Source organism: Pinus tabuliformis, chromosome 1_1 (assembly GCF_031772625.1).
Source record: "Pinus tabuliformis cultivar Carrire ecotype Pingquan chromosome 1_1, CPIR1, whole genome shotgun sequence".
NCBI classification, from domain to species: domain Eukaryota; kingdom Viridiplantae; phylum Streptophyta; class Pinopsida; order Pinales; family Pinaceae; genus Pinus; species Pinus tabuliformis.
In genome coordinates this window covers 636,600,892-636,624,428 of record NC_142297.1, presented here as the reverse complement: position 1 = coordinate 636,624,428, position 23,537 = coordinate 636,600,892, and the positions used below count along the sequence as shown (strand labels likewise).

General features: G+C 40.2%; 1 protein-coding gene and 1 pseudogene across 1 annotated transcript; both read right to left on the bottom strand.

The window, feature by feature from the left end:
• Positions 1 to 12,678: 12,678 nt before the first annotated feature.
• LOC149214928 (putative pectinesterase/pectinesterase inhibitor 51 pseudogene) lies at positions 12,679 to 16,518 on the bottom strand (annotated as a pseudogene).
• Positions 16,519 to 17,445: 927 nt separating this feature from the next.
• Positions 17,446 to 19,112, bottom strand: LOC149214927 (uncharacterized). The gene is made up of 2 exons (XM_089392460.1): positions 18,903 to 19,112; positions 17,446 to 18,790 (listed from the first exon to the last, which is right to left on the bottom strand). Exons 1-2 carry the CDS (start codon positions 19,110 to 19,112, stop codon positions 17,816 to 17,818), a joined length of 1,185 nt encoding a protein of 394 aa, XP_089248586.1. The 3' UTR covers positions 17,446 to 17,815.
• Between the last annotated feature and the right edge of the window lie 4,425 nt (positions 19,113 to 23,537).

Below are 23,537 nucleotides of genomic sequence, written 5' to 3'. Positions count from 1 at the left end.
TCCTCAGCAAAATGGAGTTGTTGAAAGAATGAACAGAACAATCCAACAAATGGCTCGTGCTATGCTTGATGAATCAGGAACTGCCGCAACTTTCTGGGGTGAAGCTGCACATGCTGCGGTTATTATTCTCAACAAGACAAATGTCTGGGTGAAGAGCACTCAAACTCCTCATGAGCTCTGGAGTGGTAAAACTCCTTCGGTAAAGCACTTCAAAATCTTTGGGAGCAAATGCTATATCAAGAATACTGATGAGCAGCTTGGCAAACTTGAACCTAGAGCAGATGAAGGCATTCTTCTTGGCTATTCTCCACATAGCAAAGCATACAAATGCTACAATAAAAGACTTGGCAGAATTGTTGATAGCATTGATGTAGTGGTTGATGAGAAGGGATATATTCCTAGGCAAGTACATCGTGAAGATATAGAAGAAGATGAAGGCTACCCTCAAAGACAGAATAATGAAGAAGAAGAACCCCAAGGAGAACCTCAAGAAGAACCAGAGGAGCAGACAAGAATAGAAGAGAAAACTCCATCCAGATATGTTCAGAAGAATCATCCAGAATCTCAGATTGTGGGGCAGAAAGAAGCAGGTGTACAAACAAGAAGAACAGTTGCAGAAGCCTCAAGCTATTTGGCATTACTCTCCTCTACTGAACCACAAAATGTGAAAGAAGCATGCAAAGATGAATGTTGGGTGAAAGCAATGGATGAAGAACTTGAGCAAATCGAAAAGAACAACACTTGGGAGCTGGTTCCTAGACCAAAGGATAAGAATGTTATCGGAACAAAATGGGTCTTCAAAAATAAATTGAATGAAAATGGAGAAGTAATTAGAAACAAAGCCAGACTTGTTTGTAAAGGGTATGCGCAGCAAGAAGGAATAGACTTTGAAGAAACTTTTGCTCCTGTTGCAAGACTTGAGGCCATCCGAATGTTCCTTGCTCTCTCAAGTTTTCAAGACTTCAAAGTATTTCAAATGGACGTGAAATCAGCCTTTCTGAATGGAGACTTGGAAGAAGAAGTGTACAATGAACAGCCAGATGGGTTCATTCTTGGAAATGATCCAAATCTTGTATGCCGATTGAAAAAGGCTCTCTATGGTCTCAAACAAGCTCCAAGGGCTTGGTACTACCGGTTGGACAAATATCTTCATCAACAAGGTTTCTCAAAAGGTTCAGCAGATAGCAATCTGTATATAAAAGTTGAAAATGACAAATTGCTAATACTTGTTGTGTATGTAGATGACATTTTTTTTGGCAGCAATGAAGAAGCTATGAGTCAAAGCTTTGCCTCGGTCATGCAGAAAGAATTTGAAATGTCCTTGCTAGGAGAACTGACATATTTCCTTGGTTTGCAAATCCAACAAAAGGAAGAAGGAATCTTTTTATCTCAAACCAAGTATCTCAAGCAGATTCTGAAGAAATATGGCATGGAAGATGCAAAACCAGTATGTACACCCATGGTCACAGGATGTAGTCTCAGTGCAAATGATGAATCTGCAGCAGTACATCAACCAACCTACAGATCTATGATTGGAAGTTTACTATATTTGACAGGTACCCGACCGGACATCATGCATGCAGTTGGAATAGTTGGAAGATTTCAGGCAAATCCGAAGGAGACTCATCTTCAGGCAGTAAAGAGAATTTTCAAATATCTTCAAGGGACTCAAAATTATGGCTTATGGTATCCTAGAGATACAGATCTTACTCTTCATGCTTATACAGATGCAGATTGGGCCGGAAGCGTGGATGACAGGAAAAGCACAAGTGGTGGTGCGTTCTTTATGGGTTCCAGACTGGTATCTTGGTTCAACAAGAAACAGAGTTCGATTGCCTTGTCTACAGCTGAAGCGGAATATGTTGCTGTTGCATCTTGTTGCACTCAACTCCTTTGGATGATGCAGACTTTGCAGGATTTTCAAATCACTTGTACACCACCTATCCCCATCTTATGTGATAATACAAGTGCAATCAGCATCTCAAAGAATCCGGTTATGCATTCAAAAACCAAGCACATACCAATCAAGTACCATTTTCTCCAGGAACAAGTGCTTGAACAGAAAGTCAAGTTGGAGTATGTTCCTTCCAAGGAACAAGTTGCTGATATTCTTACCAAACCATTGCCCAAGGACACGTTTGAATACCTCAGGCAAAAGCTGGGGGTTGTTGATGCATCATCTTGTTGAACCTCTTCTTATTGGTGGTACAGGCTCAGGGGGAGCACATAATGCATTGTTGGCATTATGGAGAAGGAGATCTTGGAAATAGCTGCAATATGTCTCTATCTCTTTCATGGTGGTGCGTTGCTGCAGATCTGGTTCATATTCAGGGGGAGCATGAGCTTAGGGGGAGCATACCCTTTGCCCTTGATGTCAAAGGGGGAGAATGAAGCTGAAGTTTGTGAGGTTGCCATCAAGTCCAAAGGGGGAGATTGTTGGCATTATGGTTCAGGTGTTGTCCTTGATGGCAACCCATTCAGGTGGTAGATCACTGTTCTTCATGTCAGCAGCAAAGATTGATGATCAGCTCTTAATTTATTGAAAAATTTAAGAAGGTCGCAGGTACACCGTTCAGAAAGTGCGTCCCTGCAGGTATACCATGCAGAACCCGCGTCCAGGGACACAGGCCAGCCGTTCAGGGGGTGCGTCCACCCAGTGCACACATTTCAAGGCAGAGAAAAGCATGTGGGGGTTTCTTGTGTGGTATCTAGCCGACGGTTTTGTGTTTCTATGGTGTCGGCTCGTGGTATTGTTCCATGTTTTGGGGAGGAGCTTGCCTATATAAAGCAAAGGAGTTCATTTGGATTGAGCATTGTCTTTGGTTGAATATCTTATTTGGTGAGATCTAGTCCAGATCTAAGAGGGCGAATCTTCTAATGGACTGTGATCTCTATGGCGCATGATCAGATCTGTAGATCTGACTGTTTGGGTTAGTCCTGAAGTCTTCATATCATTTATATCTGAAGGGACGCAGGTTCAGTGAAGGGAAAGTGCTCCGGGACGCAGGTACTGTAAAGGGCAAGTGCGCCGAGACGCAGTACAGTAGAGAGAGACCTGCATGGGGACGCAGGGCGATCAAGGTTCAGGTGCGTCTCTGAAGCAGAAGGACGCGGCGCGATAGTGTTTTCAGGTGCGTCTCTGTAGCAAAAGACGCGGCGCGATAGTATCTTTGGGTGCGTCCCTGAAGAAACAGAACGTAGAGTAGTCAAAGGAACAGTGCGTGGGCACGCAGCGCAGCAGAAGGATATCTGCGTGTGGACGCAGAGTAGCAGAAGGTTAACTGCGTCTGGTCGCAGGCCACAGAAAGAAAAACTGCGTCTCTATTTTAAGATGTTCTGTTGATTGAATTTCTCTGTTGATAAGGTGTTCTGGGTTAGTTCTGTTATTGCTGATCTGATATCTATAGTGGTCTATATCTATTATGTACTTGTTGATCATCTGATACTTTATGAAAAGAAGTAGGGGGTTGTAGCTCCCTTCCAGGAGTAGACTGGAAAACGAGAAAGAGAGAGAGTTGTAGCTCTCTGTAGGTTGCAGCCTGCGTACTGGTAAAGGACTGCACCAGTACAAAATCATTGTAAAAGAAGTTTCTAAATTGAAAGAAGATAGAGACATATTGCAGCAGGTGGTTTTCACCCACATTGGGTTTCCACCTTACATCTTGTGTTCTTTGGTGTGACTATCTGTTTTTCATGCTCATTATTTTATGGTACTGACATGCAAAAATAATTCAAAGATCAAATAAGGAAGATTTATTAAATTGCTAGATAATACTGATTCACCCCCCCTCTCAGTATTATTTCCAACATCAGATTCCCCTGTGTCTGTTATGTCAGCTGTCTGAATTATGCCACACCTTTCTGTCTCTGTCTTCTTCAATTCCTGGAACTGTGATGATGTATGGTCCTCTTGTTTTGAATTTTGAAATCTGCTCCTGCATTCCCTTGCTTTATGCCCATAGTTGTTGCATGTATAACATCTTACATTTTTCATGTTCCTTTTATCGCAATCAATTGCTTTGTGTCCATATGCATTGCAGGAAAAGCAATATCCTCTGAAATACTTGGGATGCGATGATCTTTCTTGAACCATTCTACTTCTACATCTGGCTGCAACATGTCCAAGATTATGACATACATAACATTCAACATTATTCAGTGGAGGAAATAATCGTCTATCACGTCCATAGTTAGGAGTAAAGGATCTTCCTTGAGGAATTTCTTTCCTTGGTTGTTCCTTGTTGAGCATTTCAGATTTCTCATTAGAGTTTCTTGCCTCACCTTGTGAACTAGATTCACCTTCAACATATTCATGAAAACCAAGACCAGTCTTGATAGCAGGAGACCTTTGACTATTAAGAATATCATCCAAGATTTTAGTACTATCTTGAAATCGTAAAAGCTTATCCTTTTCTTCTATTTTACCTTTCAAGATATTTACCTCAACTTGATGTTGTTCTTCCTTTTTCAGATATTGATTCCTTAGGTCTTCTTCAGCTTTTCTTCCTTCTTCCACTTGTCGCTTTAGTTTGGTCACTTCATGTTCTTGATCTTCAAGATCTTCTCTGTTCTGTTCTCTTGATTTTTTAAGATCTTCTTTTAGAGAGAGGATCTTTGATTCAAGTCTCTGAATAGTTGTACTCTGATCCTTTACTATATCCTACAATTGCTCCCTTACCCTGGTTTCTGTCTCCAATTGTTCTTTTAATTTGGCAACTTCTTCAGTTTCTGCATTCTTCTTTTCATGTGCCATGAGACTTTTAATATCTTCGCTATTATTGGATGAAGCATTCTTCTTTTCATGTGCCATGAGACTTCTAATATCTTCACTATCATTGAATGAACTTTTAATATGGGTATAATAGCTTCTACCATCTTCTTCAGATACCCTTCCTTTGTTATGAGGGCATCTAGCAGCATAGTGACCAACTCTACCACATAGAAAACATTTGAAAGGTAGCTTACCTTTGAACCGTCCAGTTCCCCATTCAAGATTCTTGACAAAATTTACCTCATCTTCTTCCTCTGACACTTTGAATGCGGATTCTGGTGGTACCTCTTGTCGCATTTCAAAAGCAGTTAAGATCTCGTGAAGCTGTGACATGGTGATTTTCTGCACATTCTCCTTTTCTTCTATGGCAGATACTTTAGAATCAAATTTAGTAGACAAAGATCTCAAAACGTTTTCAACTAAGACAACTTCCTCAAATTCTTCACCCAGATCCCTCATACAATTCACAATCTCATCCATACGCAGGAAATAATTAGCTATGCTTTCATTACTATGCATCTTAAGAGTTTCATATCGGATTCTGAGGGTTTGAAGCTTTGCTCTTTTTACCTGATCATCTCCTTCGTAGCTTGTGACGATTTTGTCCCATATTTCCTTAGCTGATTTGAAATGCATGATCTTCATAAATTCTGATTGAGTCAAACTACTCAATAGGACAGTAACAGCTTTGGCATTGAGCTCATATTGCTTTTTCTCTGCTGGATCTGTAGGAGTTGCTGATGGGAATTTGTATCCTCCTTCTACGATTCCCCAAACTTCTGCTCCAAGAGATTGTTGATATGCAGTGGTTCTTATCTTCCAGTGAGTAAAATTGTTCCCGTCAAAGACTGGTGGCCTGATGTGTGCCTCTCTTTCTGGATCAGCCATTCTGATGGATCTTTTCCTTCAAGCGATCAAGCTTCCTCTGAAGAACCTTGCTCTGATACCAATTGTTGGAAATAATACTGAGAGGGTGGGGGGGGTGACTCAGTATTATCAGATCAGTAAAACCTTTCAAATTTCATACTCAGAAACATATACGCTACTTCAGTTAGGTGAACCCGCGTGTACACGCTACTGTGTCTAATGCAACTAGCGTATATCCAGAGATCTTATGATTCAGTTATTTTATCTTCAGTAAATGCATCAGAACATTATTAACCATATTAACAGTAAACTGGTGCAGAATAACAGAACAGATCATCACACAAAAGCCACACACATGAACACCATGATGTAAGGTGGAAACCCAATGTGGGTGAAAACCACCTGCTGCAATTCGTCTCTTTCTTCTTTAATAAGAAACTTCTTTTACAATGTACTGGTGCAGTCCTTTACCAGTACGCAGGCTACAACCTGCAGAGGGCTACAACCCTCTCTCGTTTTCCAACTACTTCTGGAAGGGAGCTACAACCCCCTCAGCTCTTGTACTAGCCGATCCATTTACTAGTACGTAGGTGCTAACCCTACAACCTTCCTTCCTTCAGGGACCACGTTTCATCAATTTTCAGACTCGATCCAAGAGTACAAAACAAACACTACTGCAATACAATCATCAACTTATACTTGCATCATAATTCATTAAACAACCCAATACTGAATCACTGAAACCCTGTCATCAAGAACACAAAACCCAAACCAGAGCCCAGAACTCTGCAACAACAACCAGAATCAACAGCAACCTGAAATATCAAATCTTATTATGCATACGCTACTTCACTGTACCAAAACCGCATGTATATGCACTTTCTCCACAGGCAACCCGCGTGCAGATCTAGAAATAATTACTTATACCTTCGCTGTCAGATCCGACCCTTGCCAAGCGTCCCGAACAGATAACCAGCAATACCAGATCTTCTCACTTCATCAGACATACAATGCTTGCCTACTTTGCCTAATGATCTTCTCCTTATATAGCCTTAGGCACTTCACAATACCACGGACCAAAACCATAGTAACACAATACCATCAACCTCAAAACTAGGGATCGACACGCCCGTCGAGACACCATGGTCCAAAACCATACGCACAACTTCCAAGGACTAACCGCCACGGACCAAAGGTACTTTTCACATGTACGCGCTTTTCCTGAAGCCAACCTGCGTGTACACGCTGGTTTTCCTTAATGAACCTACGTATATCTCTTTCTTGTCCTGTTGTACTGAGATTTGTCCTCTGATCAAGTTGCCATCACTTGTACCTGTCTCTGAGTGAGTTGCCATCAAGGACAACACTTGTATCATAATGCCAACACTTTCTTCTTCTTCTTAGGCAGTTGGTTACTAGCATCGCTATTTTCACCAAGCGAAGATGAAGAAGGGGAGCGAGAAACAAACAAAGAGGAAGGTGAAGGGTCAACTTGAGTATCAACTGGGTGCTGATTCGATTGCTGAGGAATCACGTCGTTTTGAACCACACAGATTGAGAATAGCCATACTGGCAGGCCAATAGTAAGTCCTGGAAGGGACAAAGTGGCCATATGAGGTGCACCAATATTTCCCCAAGATGTGAAAGGGCTAGGAATCCCCTCCAAAGGGATTCCTTGATTGGTGGACTCCAATATCTCAACCTAAGACCAACGAAGGAATAGGGATGTTATTCTGAATTTAAATAAATTTTAATGACTCTTTGACACAACTTTTCTTTTTCAATTTTTAAGAGTAAAAAAAAGCTAAAGATGACTCTAGTCCCCTTTGATTTTTAATGAGCTTGAAGTGACAAGTGCTCAGATGGACCTTTTCTTTTCAGGAGTCGAAAAGGAATGAAAGTGACTACTCTGGAGATCTAGACAGAGGGATTACCAAACCAATCACAAAACTACAAAATCCACCTTCGTGATAAATTAAAGAGAAATTACAAAGGACTTATGTATGCCAGTCAATCTTCCTGAATGCTGTGTTTAGTGCATTGCGATCGATAGGGCAGCAGACACAGCTTCCTATGGATAAAGGATATAAGCCTATTATGGTCTCCCAATATATACTCGATGGTACGGGGAGCACAAGTCTGTGCTAGCACTTGTCGTATCAAAGAGGAGGAATCACCCAACCTTCGATGAAAATGATAGTTACTAGATTTTACGACGCCGAAACACGTCTCTAGCCTAGATCTCTAGATGTGTTGCGCTAGGTTCCAAAGCATTGTTAAGTTCATTGAAATTTATTTTAAAGTTGATCTTATTTAGAAGTTTGCTTTTCAAGGTCCACTGCATGATGCAGATGTAAAATTCCTAAATATGCAATCTAAAATGATAAACAATCGTTGTTTATATTTAACAATGAAAATCCTAGCTACTAAGGAAAGAAGATTATGATTCTTTCAAACAAAGAGCAAAGAGCACACACTAAATGCACTTTTCCTAAATCATTTTTCGCACACAGTCTAAATGCAAATGCAAATGCATGTATTTGTTTTTCGTTCGCTTTAATGTGAAGAATTCCAAAAGGAAAACTAAGTATAGATCTGAAATATTTTCCTCAAAGCGACATTTCGACAATTTCTTTTCAAAATATAAAGGAAGACTTAGATGACACTTTTCAATTTCGAATAGAAAATGCTTTTGACACTTCAAAATATCAACAAATCAAATCAAATACATGCCAAAAAGTTCAATCGACTATCGAAGGAATGAAGATTCAACGACACTTCTCTTTTTGATACAAAACGAAAGTTACAACACTTTTTTGCACCAAAATGACAGTTCGATTTAGGCAACTTTTCGAAAACAGATTACAAATGATGGAAAAATACATAAAAACATTTACTAATCCTAATCAATGAAGGCTAAACTATGTAAATCAAGGAGGCTTCAACAATGAGGTACTATTCATAAGTAGCAAAACAATTGAACAGAGCTGAAAGCAAGGACAAAAAACCTAAATTTCAAGGAGAGAAATAGGACTACTCAATCATCACGCCTGTACTTCACAGAAACAGGGATGCATCTCACCTTCTACACTCACGAAGTGCGATGCATACTGGCTTCTAGTGATAGACAGTGCGATGGGCCAAGGAGCACAACTGAGGTGGGTTTTGGCACAAATTTGTAGCTGAATTCAGTGAGCTAAGCTAAGCTGTTATGAACAGTAAAGAATAAAGTACAGGGGTATGATCTTGGAAGGTTATTGAGCTACCAACAGGGCATCTAAAATGCTTATAAGTCAGATGTTCAAATCACAAACTAAACCGAAGATTGATTGAAGCAGCATTCATTTACTTTGCAATTGCAGAGCAAGAGCAGTTCGAAGGCTATCTAGCTAACTTCAGGCTCTGTCTATAGTTTATAAAACAAACAATCAACAACAAACAAACAAACTATTCACTCCCCAGTATGGTCGCGATTTTGTTTCCGGGAAAACTAGTGTCTTTTCGATCTGCTAGTCCCACTAGGATTGATAGCTATCCTAGAAACAAACAATCAGAGCAATTTATGATTTCCTTTATGTATGATAGATAAGAGAGAAGTAAAGGGACCAACCTAGATCTTCCGCTTGACTCCTTGCTTGACTTCTCTCTCCCTTGATAGAGCTTGCACCTCTTCTCCTACATATCCCGCTCCGTGAATACCTGTAGAGACAAAGTAACAGAGCACCATCAAAGCATCTCAATCTATTATATCATAAACAATGCAGAATTAGAAATACATTGACCATACAATAGCATTCACAAATAACATCATTCACAAATATACGATTGTATGAAGGAAAAATCAAAGAACTTTATTAATAATAGAAGGGAGAATTACAACCTAGCTGTCTGATCCAGCGTCATCCTCCTAGCATCAAAGCCCTCTTCACCTCATTAAAAGCAAGATCACCCAAAAATACAATGTCTTTTCTCAAAGACAAACTATCAGCACTTCCTTACAAATTACCAAATTCCAGCCTTACCAAATTCCAGCCTCTAGATCTCTCAGATGAGGGATCCATTTATGGATGTCTGCAAGGGTGTGAGTCTTCTTTGGGCTTTTGATTAGTGTCATTCCACTTGTTGTTCTTGGTTCCACTTGGAGATTTCTTGGATCTCTTACTCATCCCTGGGCGAATTCAGAGAGGCAAGTGTCATAGGAGAAGTTTCTGGAAGATTCCATGAGCATCCACTTAGCAAACTGTCTCAAACATTTGTCCATCCTTGCTCATCACACCCCATAGAAGGCCTCTTCAGTATGCATCACACTTGGCTAGTGTAGAAGTCAGTATGCATCGCACCTTGATAGTGGAGTAGTCAGTATGGTCCAGTTTTGGCCAGTTCTGAGTGGTTTTTCAGGTGGAACTTTTGGGGAATGATGTAATCAGTTGACCATGATCCTTTAGGATATGAAACACACTTTTAGGAGTTAAAGAGCCCTTGGTTTATCGACATATAAGATTGGGGTTAGAGTGCTCAAATATGTCTATAACAGTCATGCATGTCTTGGAGGCCACGACAGTTCATTTTTGGGCTCACTTAGAGGTATCTTATATCCAAGTTGAACAAGCCTTGACAAGTTTACAGTCAAAGAGCCATGATATATGAAGGTGCTAACTTAAATAGATCGTGTAATGGGAAAAATCTCATTATTCATCATAAAATATTTATGCTGCACTGCACAGATTGAGCAAGGAGTTTGTTTGTGGAAGGAGGCCAAAAAGACAAAGGGCATGGGATGGGAAGCTTCCTGTCACCATTCACTAATATTTCCATCATGCCACAAAGCTGTGACAAGTAATTTCTTCCATGTTGGGATTTTGGTGGGGTAGATAGAGTGGTGTGATAGAGATTCCTCTCTATCTAGAAATGAGAAGCTACTACCTTGCATAGAGGGTTGGGGCTTTAGTGAGACTCAAGATATAAACTAAAGTGGTACCTTAAGGGAATGCCATGTGGCTTGGATGACGTCAACCTAATGTCGCTGCAGACTATGAGGCCATAGAGAGTTAGTGGTGTGATTTCATAGCTGGTCGTGAAAATGATGGAACCTATGGAATTAATAGAAGACAGTTAACAAAGATTCTCTCTACTACTTAATGTAATAATTAGTGGTGTGCCACGGTGGTTGGAGTTCTGTGCACCGAAGTGGTAAAGCCACAGACTGACTAAAGGCGTATGATAGTGAATGTCCCCATCACTTAAGTGAATATTGATATTGCACCATAGGGGTTTGGCTTAGAGTATGCCGAAGAGATAATGCGTGGCATCGCAAAAGTGCTAAGGGGCCACGACATGGTGGGACCACATTGACCACACGAGAGGTGACACACGTATATGTGCACTTGGTTTCCACATGGCAGACCTTGCTTGGGTGGCACGTTATGGGATTGAAATTTCAAATGGATATAATTATCAATATAAACTTCGGATTGCAGAAAATTTTATATCGATAGAAAGATCTCAACAAGCTAAATATGATAGTGTCTAATGAAATTCATATTGTTAACTTTGACGAAGGAGAAATCTTGTAACCACATTTCCTCAATTTTGTAATTGATCTTAATTTGGTTGACATGAAAATTTAGTTGATCGACCTTAGCGAAGTTTTCATTAAACATAATTTAGATTAATTGTTTTTCCAGTTTTTGGGTTGTTGAACAAAATTGATATCTACTCTTAGGTTTTATATTATAGCATTTAAAAAATATATATATATTTTAAATTTTTGGAACAGTTGGAATTTGAAACGGTATCCGTTGGTTTTAAACATTCTTCTAATTGGTTATAGTTTCCTGTTTTCGTGGCACAGTAGTAATAATTTAACTTTGTCGTTTTCAAAACTAAGGGAAACAAATTTATGTGTTTTTCAAAATCGTTGTTATCACAAATTTGTACGGCTTTCCTGTCCTACTTGAGGCCAATTAATTTCCGCGAATAAAATGTGTGAAATTGATGAACGGTTTTATGTGATTGTGGGCTTTTATATGAATACAAGATTGTGGCAGTTTATCAAGCTTTAGCTGAATCAAATCTGAAAATTATGTAAACTAGCATTTGCAACACATGTTGCAAAAGAAACGCCGTAAGGCAATGATATGAAAAACAATAGCATAGAAGAGAGAAGTCAAAATTTTATGCAAATGACATAAGAAACAACAGCATAGAAGAAAGAAGTGAAAATTTTATTCAATTTTGTTTCTTTACCGGTGTTTATTTTTTATCATCAACAAATGGCCAATTCGAGGCAATGCTAATCTACATTTTTGACAAAGAAAAATCAATAAAAGTCAAAAACAATTATGGATCTAGAATTGAATCTCAACACAGAGGTGTGCCTTACTGTCTAGCATGTATGAGTGGATATCACAATGAGACTTTTCAGAACATTATATACCTTAGTGTCAGACAAGGGATGAACAAAGAGGAATCCCAGATAAAATGGAGACTTCTGGCTTATTTTAAGTTTGATACATTATAAGTGCTACATGCTTTTTCCAACACTAGCGTTGCTTCTGATCCTAAAAGAATTCCACAATGTTCTGATTTTTATTGAGAGCTGAGAAAGTGTTAAAACATGTGTACAAACTCATAACGTTAAAGAGGAGTATACTATAGATATAAGATTTATCCCACGTGTCTATCTAGTCCTGTCAACAAATCTAAAATAACTGATCTTACCATTGGTTTAGGAGCCTATAATACAATTGGATGGATATAAACTCAATTACATCTTAGAAATCATGGGAAGACAATCATATGGATGGAAATGATAAACATACATAAAGTTGAAAAAAGTAAATGCATCATTGCTTGTGTGCAGCATAAGGACACCCACAGGGAGATATATTTTGAATAACATCACTCCTTGGAAAAATCAAAGAGAGTGTATGCAAATTTTCACACAGAATAAGCCATGACGTTGTCGAGAATAACATGCTGTTAAAAATTAAGTACCTTATTCTTCAAATGATCAAAGTATTATCCAAACTTATATTGTTCTAGAATCTAGTTCCAACGATGTTTAAATTATTCTTCATTGTGGTTGTCTTTTTATTTCTGGTGTTAATAATAGTTTGAGCAAAGTCCTCTACCCACGGCATCCATCCCTCAGGGCTAATGGCCTCTCCCAAATATGAATTTATGCAGATTTCTCTGGAGTACATCTTCCATGGCCGACCCAAATAGCCTTTGTAAATTTTTGGGTTGGCATAGTAAGTCCTCATATATTCTTCAGTTCCATTGATAGTGCAGTTATGGAAAACAAATCCTGTGGGCTCGGCTGGATCTGTTCGACCCTGTGCAGTGACAGGATCTGATGATCCTTTGTCTGAGTTTATTTGACGAGGACGTAGCAGAATGAGACAGTTTTCAAAGATGGCTGCCGAGTCTCCAAATATGAAGTCAACAATGCCTTCTATTTTGCAGTTTCTATAGAACTGACGAAGAATATGAGTGTACAATGTATCCTGGTGGCCAAGAAAGGCACAGTTGTAGAAGGCAGAGTGATCACTATCTACTCTTAGGGCTACCGCTTGTTGACTACCTGGCCCTGCTGCATTTTCGAATGTTATATCCCGTGCTAAGAAGCCATCAGCATTTACAACTGCAATTGTGAAAACAAATAAATTAGCAATCCTCAACATCTAAAACAAGATTTAGTGGGATCGAGGAATATGGATTGATTGAATTTTCCTTTGATAAGAGTTCAAAACCAAAGAACGATGGTAATTGTAAGTATTAAATTCCGTCTTTGTTTAGAAATAGCATACACATATTTATCTAGTTATCAGAATAAACAGAGGATCCGATTTTAGCAAATGCCCATTGAAATTTCTCAAACTTACAAACCCCAATGCATGTTGAAAGACATTACACCTATCATATGAAAGGGTTCCAAATATCTTATTCTTAAAATGTAAAACGATAATTAATTTTTTTGCTGCTTTAATAGGATGAAAGAAGTGCAGAATCTGCAAAAATAAATGTTATTGCTCTCTTCTTTTCAGCAACCTACAATCTGAAGAAAAGCATTATTGCTTCCCTTGCAAATGACGGATTGCATTCCAAGCACTGCTGGATTTTGATTGTTTCCTTCTCCTCTCATTTGTATTTTGTTGATGCTTTCTAGATCAGCATTCCTTTGCAAGGGAATTAATCTGGGTTGAACTCAAGTAGAAAATTTCTCTCTCATTAATTGGATGGTCATTTTCACAATTGATTGTCTCCAAAGAAGTCTTGTCAGCCAAATCTCTACCTTTCCTTAGGCTTTTAAGTTTAACCAGCATGCAGGCCCTCAGTGTTGTGGTTTGGCATTTTTATCCAGTAGTTCTTAGCAACATGGCAGAAAGGGCACACTTTACGTCCATGCAGAAGGAATTGGAAGCAATGGTAGTGGATTCCTTGGCCACAGAATTGAACAAGCGTTTAAAGCCCTTTGGGTTCTGCAAGAAGACCCATAAAAATCTGCAAATGTATCAAAGAGAATTGCTTCCTAGATCATACTTGTACAATAAGTGATCATAGTAGAAGGTCATTTGATTGTGAAACCGTTGTGGGATTCAATCCAAGTGACCTGAATTTACTGTAGATAGACGTCCTCTTTGATATCCATGTTTATCTCCATTCAGGGGCTAGGATGTCACTAGGGCATCTAGAGAATAGCTAAAAGGAGGGAGGCACTCTTTGAAGAACTGAAGACGCCTTTAAAAAAACAACACATTCGCTAGACAAAGGGGCCTGTGGAGGCAATCTAAAAAAGGCAAAGGGCCAGATAGGAGTTTCCCGTGAAGAAAGAAGACAAGTCCAAAAATGCTCTCAAGGAAAAAGGGATGAATGCCAAATTGTTTGTACAATGGGTTGTGGAACTGTTTGTTTATGCTAAATCATACACTGTAGCATGAGGAATTGGACTGTCTCAGCCTGCGCGCAGTCAAGTGGTAACGAGGTAGGCCCCAAGATTTCAACACCATATAGTACTATAGGTCTGTTAATTGTGTCAAAAAATGCATCTCAGAAGAGATGTCCTGAAAATGCATATGGAAGTATTGTCGGTCAAGCATGGAGAGAGACCTATAACCCTTTCTAAGTTTGGGTTGAAAGACATGCCTTAAGCTAAACCTAAGGGCTATGGATCAGATCCCATAGATGTATAAGCAATGGTAATCTCCACCTCGCTTCCTTTGAAGAAGAAGTGGAAGTTTGTTAGGGTGCTCTTGGATATTTAAATCACAACCTCAGTTTCACTAAGGTTCCCACCATCATTCTATGACCATCACATTGGCAGGGGCATCAAGCTATCTCTGAATGTCCCTAGGGGAGGAGGCTAAAAGGATCAGATCCTCTGCAAATAAGAATAAGGTAAACAAAACATGGTGTAAAACGTAAACATCTCCCTTGTGGAAGTACTCGCTCGGTTATGCTCTAACCCATTAATGTATATCCCATGGAATTTCATGAAAGCAACTATGAGACACTCAAAGATGCCAATTTCACGTAGTCTCCAGAACGATAATTCCCTTGGAACAAAGTCCAAAAGCCTTCTGAAAATCCACAAAGCAACAGGACTTTAGATGAGGGACGTCAGCTTCCTTGATAATAGCACACAGGCTAAAAATGTGGTCACTAGTTTCATAATCTCTTCTAAGACTTGGTTGCCCCATAGCTTTGAATTTGTTCCTCTATATGTTGAGAAAGCCACACGTTCACGCCCATAACATAGAGTTCGACAAAGGCACGCCCAATCATAATATTCCTGTAATTATTTCTATCAGAAATATCCTTCAATTGGAAGATGACCATGAAGAGGGAAAGCCAATGCAAATTCAACTTGCAGACCTTACTCATCTACTTCTTTGCTGGTGCTCAAGATCCTAACAGCTCTTTTAATGTCTCTTGGGGTGAATTAGTGACAAAAGGTGAGAGAGGAGAGAATATGGACTAAGGTTGACCCGAAAAATCACAGAGGGATGTGGTCCGCAAGAACCATGTGTAATGATCAAACATGTTGGAAGAGCAGATTTTCCAATTTCAATTCAAGGCATCTCAAATCTGCCAGGAACCACACCATGATCAAACACAATAACAAAACCAAACTCAGGCAAAGAAATAAATTCCAACTTAATATGAAGAGGAAGAGGAACAATGATGAGCATTACCAACAGTTGCAGAGCCATATGTACTTGGAACACCAGGCAGGGATGGCACACGCATAGACCCCGTGATCAGTCTTCCCCATGCCATCACCCACAAACATAAGATTAGTTTTACTGGGAGGAACCCTAACAATCTCCTTATACACCCCAGCCTTTATATGTATCACGAATCTCCGCTCAGATTTATCCGGTGCACTGTTCACCGCCTGTTGAATACTCATAGAGGATTCATCCTTGGACACAGTCACATCGGGAACCAATTTATCAACCTCTAATACATCCCAAATTTGATTATAATGATGGTAATAATCTACAGTACTAGAGGAATTGGATGATCTCTCTGTTTTTGGAGGCCTCCATAGGACCATATTCTGTCCGTATGTATCCAGAGCATCTACCATGCTAAGGGCATTGCTGGTCAAGCTCATGACTGTAAGAACAGGTTACGTTACACAGCGGCTGCTCAGCGAGATTTGAAGCAGCAAAAAAACCCATTGTTTGATTATATATAATAAATTAAATATAATCAAACAATGTAGTGACTTACAGTTCTGCCATCTTAACCTGGTTGGAGTGTTCAGAAGTTTTCTTCGCGCAAGGATAGTAATCGACAGATTTCAAGGGGCAGGCCTGCCTCCCCTGATTCAACCACTCTGTCAAATCGTTATCTGTCCTGGGGATCTCCATCTCTGTCCCTTCCCCAGCTCAGCAGCAATGCTTGTCTCCCCCGATGCAGCTAACGAATCTTCCAGTGGAGTAAATACGCAGAGGAAAAATACGAAGACCGCCGAGAACAACGAGCCTGAAACCAAATCCAGAGCGAGGGCAAGCGTTGATCTGCGAGGGCAAGCGTTTGATCTGAGGTACAAACCCTGCTGCCCGGATGAAACTATTCGATGAAACGCCCAAACCGTTTGGGCAACCCCGATCAACGGTTGAAATGGTTGCAATCGTCTAACATATAATCCTGTGGCTTACAAGATGACAGATAGGCAGAGAGGGGAGTTGATCTCAGAGGGAAACGCCTTATGGCGTAAAGAACTATTTCTGCTACATACTTTATTATTCAATGGCCTATTATGTTATTTAGGTTAATTACCATTTACAACCAAAAAAAAAATCTAAAAATAAAGTATTAACCATCTTTTTTTTTTTTTTTTTCCGAAGGTGGTAAAACCTATCAACTCAGGTGTCAAACCAACAGTGAGGACAGCCATCTCTGGCTGCTATCCGCTAATGCTGGGTTTGACTCATCACTGTTAAATAGGAAAACCACGCCACCTGGCATAACCCTGCTGGTGGTCCGTAATCGGGAGCAGGCTCTCACTCCTGCCAGATGCCTCTGGGTCTTGGGCCGTTAACCTGTTTCCTTACGTCCGAGGAAGACGAGCTCTTAGCCAAGCAGAAGCAGTTTTAACCATCTTTATTATTCAATGGCCTATTATGCTATTTAGGTTAATTACCATTTACGAATATAAAAAAAAAATCTTAAAATAAGTATTAACCATGAATTATGATAGGACTGTATTGATGGGTACCAGTGAATAACAACTTACCTTTGACTAAACAGCCATTATGATCTGTTTGTCACCACCTTCATAAATTTTCTTTGAATGCAACCAAAAGTTAGTCAAAATTTGAATTCAGGGTTTCCACTCAGAAAGGGGAAAAATATGAATAATAACTCCTACCAGAATTTGTTCAGGCAGGGGAGGAACCTAATCTAGAGCCCAGTTTGGGGATTGTTGCCTCAATTGGAAGCATTCAATCGCTGAACAATCAACAGAAACGCACTGGATACAATTTTTACAGACAAGATGGAAGCTTTTTCCCTAGAATATATGCATATATATAGATAATTTACCTGCATGGAATTTCATCTCCATCTATTCTACTAAACAAAAATTCTCTGTATTTACAAAATAGTCCAGCTGGGGTGGCCTGAGCAGAATCCGAATCCATGTCCAAAAACAGGAAGTTGCTCTCATTTTCTGAGTCTTTTTCTCGCCCTTGAAGCTGCTTCTGGATCCCCTGTGGCCTTTGATGGTGGCTCATCCTCTGCTCCTGATGCTCTTTTGACATGCTTAGGTGGCCTTCCAACTCCTCTTTTCAAGGGAGAGGCCTGGTCCTGATCTGATGTTCGTTGCTTGTGGGTGGGCTCAGGAGGAGGAGTGCCCTTCTCTTCCTTCATTGCTGCAACTTTGCCTAAAAGCTGCTCTGTGCTGCGGCCATTGTTGTTGTGGTGGTGGCTGTGACTGTTGCTCTTGTGGGTATGAGAATTGTTCCGCGACTCAACCAGTGGGGTGTTGCCGACCGTGGTCTTTTTGGGCTCGGTGTTGGAGTTCTTCTTGGGATCGTTATGAAAACCAGAGCCTTTCTTAGGTTGAATGCTGATTCCAGAGGTTTTTCTTTCATCTCCAGCCTTGGGCATCTTTGATCTATTTGGTGCTTCAGCTTCAAATTTGTCTTCTGGTTCATTCTCAGGTTTTAGACCTGCAGAGGATGATACTTCAATTGCTTCCTTGGGTGGCTCCTGGGCGTTGTATTGTTCTTCCTTAGCGTTCAATCTGCTGGTGGTTTTGGATCTCGGTGCAGCTCTTGCCCCAACTAATAATGGCCTTGCGTTTCTCTTTCTGCTGCTGGGATTGAACTTGGTGGCATTGGCTGGGGGCCCCTGAATGGCCCTGGGGTCCCTTTTTCTTGTGGATGGGCCTTCCTGTTTTAGCAAAGCTTCTGTCTCGAATATCTTCGCCATCTCATTGTTTGCCAATTCTCTAAGCACCACCGCAGCTCTGTGCTCCTGAGAGGACTTGGGGTAGAATATAAGAGCATTGTTGAAAACCAGAAGCAAATCTCGGAAAAACTCCTGGCTGCCAGAGTAAGACCCTTCCTCCAATCTTGCCCTTATCATTCCCAAATCCATGTGTCGCCTGATAATGTTCCTGTATTGCTGCTTATTCTGCACAATCACAGAGCCCGCCTTAAGTATCGGTAACAACAGTTTCAAACCAATGAAAAAGCCATGAAATCAATCAAATAGTAAATAGAAAAGGGAGAACAAGAAAAGCAACCTGGCTCTCAAGTTTATGCTTGAAGAGGGATCCAAATTTGTGAGAAGTGATGGCCCTTAAGCATTCCAGAAGAGGCAGCAATTTGCCCGGAACTTTGGGTTCCCTTCTGCTTCGTCTGCTCATTGGGGAAGTTTCAATCTCATCTGTGCCTTCCATTCTATCCTCCATATGGCTATCTCCAGAAGACCTTGTATGATTCCAGGCATCCATGGATTCATCACATTCTTTGTAATGCCCCTGCCCCTGCAGAGCTTAGAACATCGCTATCCACTGTTAGCCCTTTCTGGCATTCGTCTCTAGTACCTTTCAATTCTTTGCCCTCGATATCCATGGATTCCGCACTCTCTTCTTCGATTCCGACTTCATTCTGTTTCTGCCTCCACGTTTCAGAATCTGTCGTAGTAGTAGCCGCCCCAAAAGCCGCCGGATTCTTCTTACCCTGTTTCCTTTTCCCTCGTGGAATAGGAGCCGAGCTTTTCTCAGAAGCATTGGTATCCACAGTACGCAATTCAGAGTTCTCTGTACAGCCAATAGAGGTCTGATCCCGATCCCCCTCAGCGTTCCGATCCGGCTCGGATTTGACGGGAGAATTTGCCGGGGGCGGGTAATTATCATTCAAATCAGGGTTCTGTTGGGGACTCGATCGCTGTGCAGTTTCTGCATCAAAATCCTCAGTTTTAGGCTTGTGGGGCATCAAAACACGATGGGAGCCATTTCCGGAAGGTCTTCTGCACGACCGCAAATCTGTCTTTTTCAGGGCCAAATCGGTTCTCAAGCGGCGACCCTTGATGTTGGAATCCTTCGACTCGACAAAATCGTGCCGAGATCTCCTGTTTTCCTTCTCGTCTGCCAAAGTTTCAGAACTGCCATAGAACGAATCCAGCGGAGATGAAAAATACGAAGACCGCCGAGAACAGCGAGCCTGAAACCAAATCCAGAGCGAGGGCAAGCGTTGATCTGCGAGGGCAAGCGTTTGATCTGAGGTACAAACCTTGCTGCCCGGATGAAACTATTCGATGAAACGCCCAAACCGTTTGGGCAACCCCGATCAACGGCGGAAATGGTTGCAATCGTCTAACAGATAATCCTGTGGATTACAAGATGACAGGTAGGCAGAGAGGGGAGTTGATCTCAGAGGGAAACGCCTTACGGCGTAAATATCATAACACTCATGATGATACAACTATTTCTGCTACCTTCTTTACCGTTAGGGTTGTTTTTTTGGGTCTTCGAGGACTCTTTGCAGAGAAATTTAAGTTTATTTGCCATACCATAATATAACTTTTATATGAATAGGAAAATTTTGTAGGAAAAAATTGCACATACCAACTTCTGTTAAAAAATCGGATACTGTGGATGAGCATTAAACCAAAAGATATACAAAATATTGAAAACATCCAATCACCAAATTTTCACTTGACAACGACGACTCAACCTCAAATTCCCGGCCTAGACTACCCACACTTTGATATAAAAACTACAAGGGATTGTTTATAACCCTAGAGAGATGACATGCTGCTTTGACGAGGTAAATAAAGGCAGCACTGATTATTATATATATAATCGAGAATTATGAAAGCATGGGGTTAGCACCGACATTCTTCCCGTTGCTGCGACAACCAAAAGCCAATAATTATCACATCGAAAACGCCAGAGAATTACAATCTACTAATTTACCATTTTAAAGGATGACTTTTCTGCCATTTCAAAGAACGATTTGGTTAGATACTGTAGAAATTTTTTAATCGAGTCAAGAAAGTGGGAAAAGTCGTGAAGTACTGTATTAAGCTCTAGAAAGTAAAAGAGGCGATGACCTAATTACCGACGCAACATTAATGTCCAATTTTTTTAAATATGTGTTTGTACAGCGCTCTCCAGAGCTGGCCAGCCCGAAGCACTGGCAATAGGGCATCCCTGGATTAAGCTTTGGGTCAACCGGGCCAAAATCAACGCATTAAATTTTGCGTGGACTAACGTCATGTAGATGACGCTAGCTTGCTCAGCTATGCTTCTCGACCACCTCAATCTTCGACTCAGATTTCCTTGCAAGAAAATTAACGCAAAGATTATGGCAAATGTTTGAATCAAATTAGTAGTCAAACCTTTACTATTTATGTTATAAAGTAGTTGACTTGAAATTCAACGAGCCATCCAGCCATCCATGGAGCATTGAGAATTAAAACATTATTGCACCTAGAGGCAGCCACTTTCTCGATAAATAAAAATGGGAAATTTTATTTGCCGGTTGAACAAAAATAAAAATAACCATATTTTATCACATTAAAATTTCAAATCAAGTAAAATTTTAAACATATTTAATTTTTACTAAATCCAATATCATTTCTTAAATCAAAGTTAAAAATATTGCACCAAAATCTTTTAATTAAATATATGTAAAATGATTTTTAAAAAAGAAAACCATATCCTATGGATATATTAAAATCTCTAGAAGATAAATATTTGGACGTGAAAATTGTAAGATTTGAAATTTTTGTCATCATGCCATGCATAAAAGATCATTAAATCTATTGAATGATTAATATTCATATTAATATTAATAATATTATTAAATTTAATATTAACGTTACTATATTATAATATTATTATTAAATTTAATAACTTTGGATTAATAGAATATCAAATTTGTTATATTATGATATATATTAATAGACCACGATATATATATATATATATATATATTAACACTAGATATATCTAGGAGGGAAGAACAAATAGGTAGAGGGATAGAGGTGGAGAGATAGAGGGAGGGAGAGAAAGGGAGAGAGAGGAAGGATAGGGAGATGGAGTTGGAAGGAGAGAGAGAGAGAGGGGAAGAAAGACATAGAGAGAGAAAAGTGGTGAGAGAGCGAGGGAGTGACAAGGGAGAGATAGAGAGAGAGTGTCTATATTTGGAGGTGAGTGAGAGAGACAAAGAAAGAGATATGGAGAGAAGGGGGTAGAGAAGGAGAGAGAGAGAGATGAGTGGGAGAGACGGAGGGATGTCAGAGGGTAAGAGAGAGAGGAAGGAAGAGAGCGAGGACATGAGAAAGAGAAGAAGAGAGGAAGGGAGAGAGAGAAGGAGGTAAGAAGAAAGACACAGAGAGAAAGTTGGAGAGAGTGAGAGGGAGAGAGAAGACTCGAAGGGAAGATAGATAGAAGGGGGCAGAGAGGGAGAGAAGGTGAAGAGAGAGAGGGGGAGAGGAAGATGGAGGAAGATATAGATAGATATGGAGAAAGAGTGTGTATGTTTTGGGGGGGATATAGAGAGACAAAAGAGAGGTAGAGGGAGATAGAGATATAGATGGAAGGTGAAGAGAGGGAAGAGGAGAGAGATATATAAATATGGTGAGAAAGTGTCTGTGTATTTTGGGCGGGTTGAGATAGAGATATAATGATGGAGATACAGACAGAGATATAAATATAGATGGAGGGGGGAAAGAGGTGTTATAGACATATTTGGGCACAACAACCCCAATCTTATATGTCGATAAGCCAAGGGCTCTTTAACCCCTAAAAGTGTTGTTTCATACACTAAAGGATCATAGTCAACTGATTACATCATTCCCCAGAAGTTCCACCTGAGAAACCACTCAGAACTAGCCAAAACTGGACCATACTGACTGCTCCACTGTCAAGGTGCGATGCATACTGAAGAGGCCTTATGTGGGGTACGATGAGAGAGAATAGACAAATGGGTGAGATAGTTTGCGAAGTGGATGCTCATTAAATCTTCTAGAAACTTCTCCTATGACACTTGCCTCTCTGAATTCACCCAGGGATGAGTAAGAGATCAATGAAATCTCTAAGTGGAACCAAGAACTATGAGTGGAATGACACTAATCAAAAACCCAGAGCTGACTCACACCCTTGCAAGGCATCTACAAATGGATCCCTCATCTAAGAGATCTGGAGGCTAGAACATTGTAATCTGTAAAGAAGTGATGTTAGTTTGTCTTTGAGAAGAAGCATTATATTGGTGGCTGGTCTTGCTTTTCATGAGGTGAAGAGGGCTTTGATGCCGGGAGGATGATGCTGGATTAGACAGCTGGGTCGTAATTCTCCCTTCTACTTTAATAAAGTTCTTTGAGTTTTCCTCCATACAATCGTGTATTTGTGAATCTTGTTATTTGCGAATGCAATTGTATCTTCAATGTATTTCTGATCCTGCATTTTTTATGATATTATAGATCGAGATGCTTTGATGGTGTTCTGTTACTTTGTCTCTACAGGTATTCTCTGAAGCAGGACAAGTAGGAGAGGAGTTTCAAGCTCTATCAAGGGAGAGAGAAATCATGCAAGGAGTCAAGCAGAAGATCCAAGATGGTCCTTTGCTTCTCTCTTATCTATCATACATAGAGGAAATCACGAATTGATTTGATTGTTTATTTCTAAGATAGCTACCAATCTTAGTGGGACTAGCAGATTGAAAAGACACTAGTTTTCCCGGAAATAAAATGGCGACTCCACTGGGGAGCGAATAATTTGTTTGTTTGTTATTGTTGTTTGCTTGATAAACTACAGACGGAGCCTGAAGTTATCCAGATAGCCTTCGAACCGCTCTCGCTATGAAATTGTAAAGTAGATGAATGCTGCTTTAGTCAATCTCTGGGTTAGTTTATGAACTGAACACCTGAC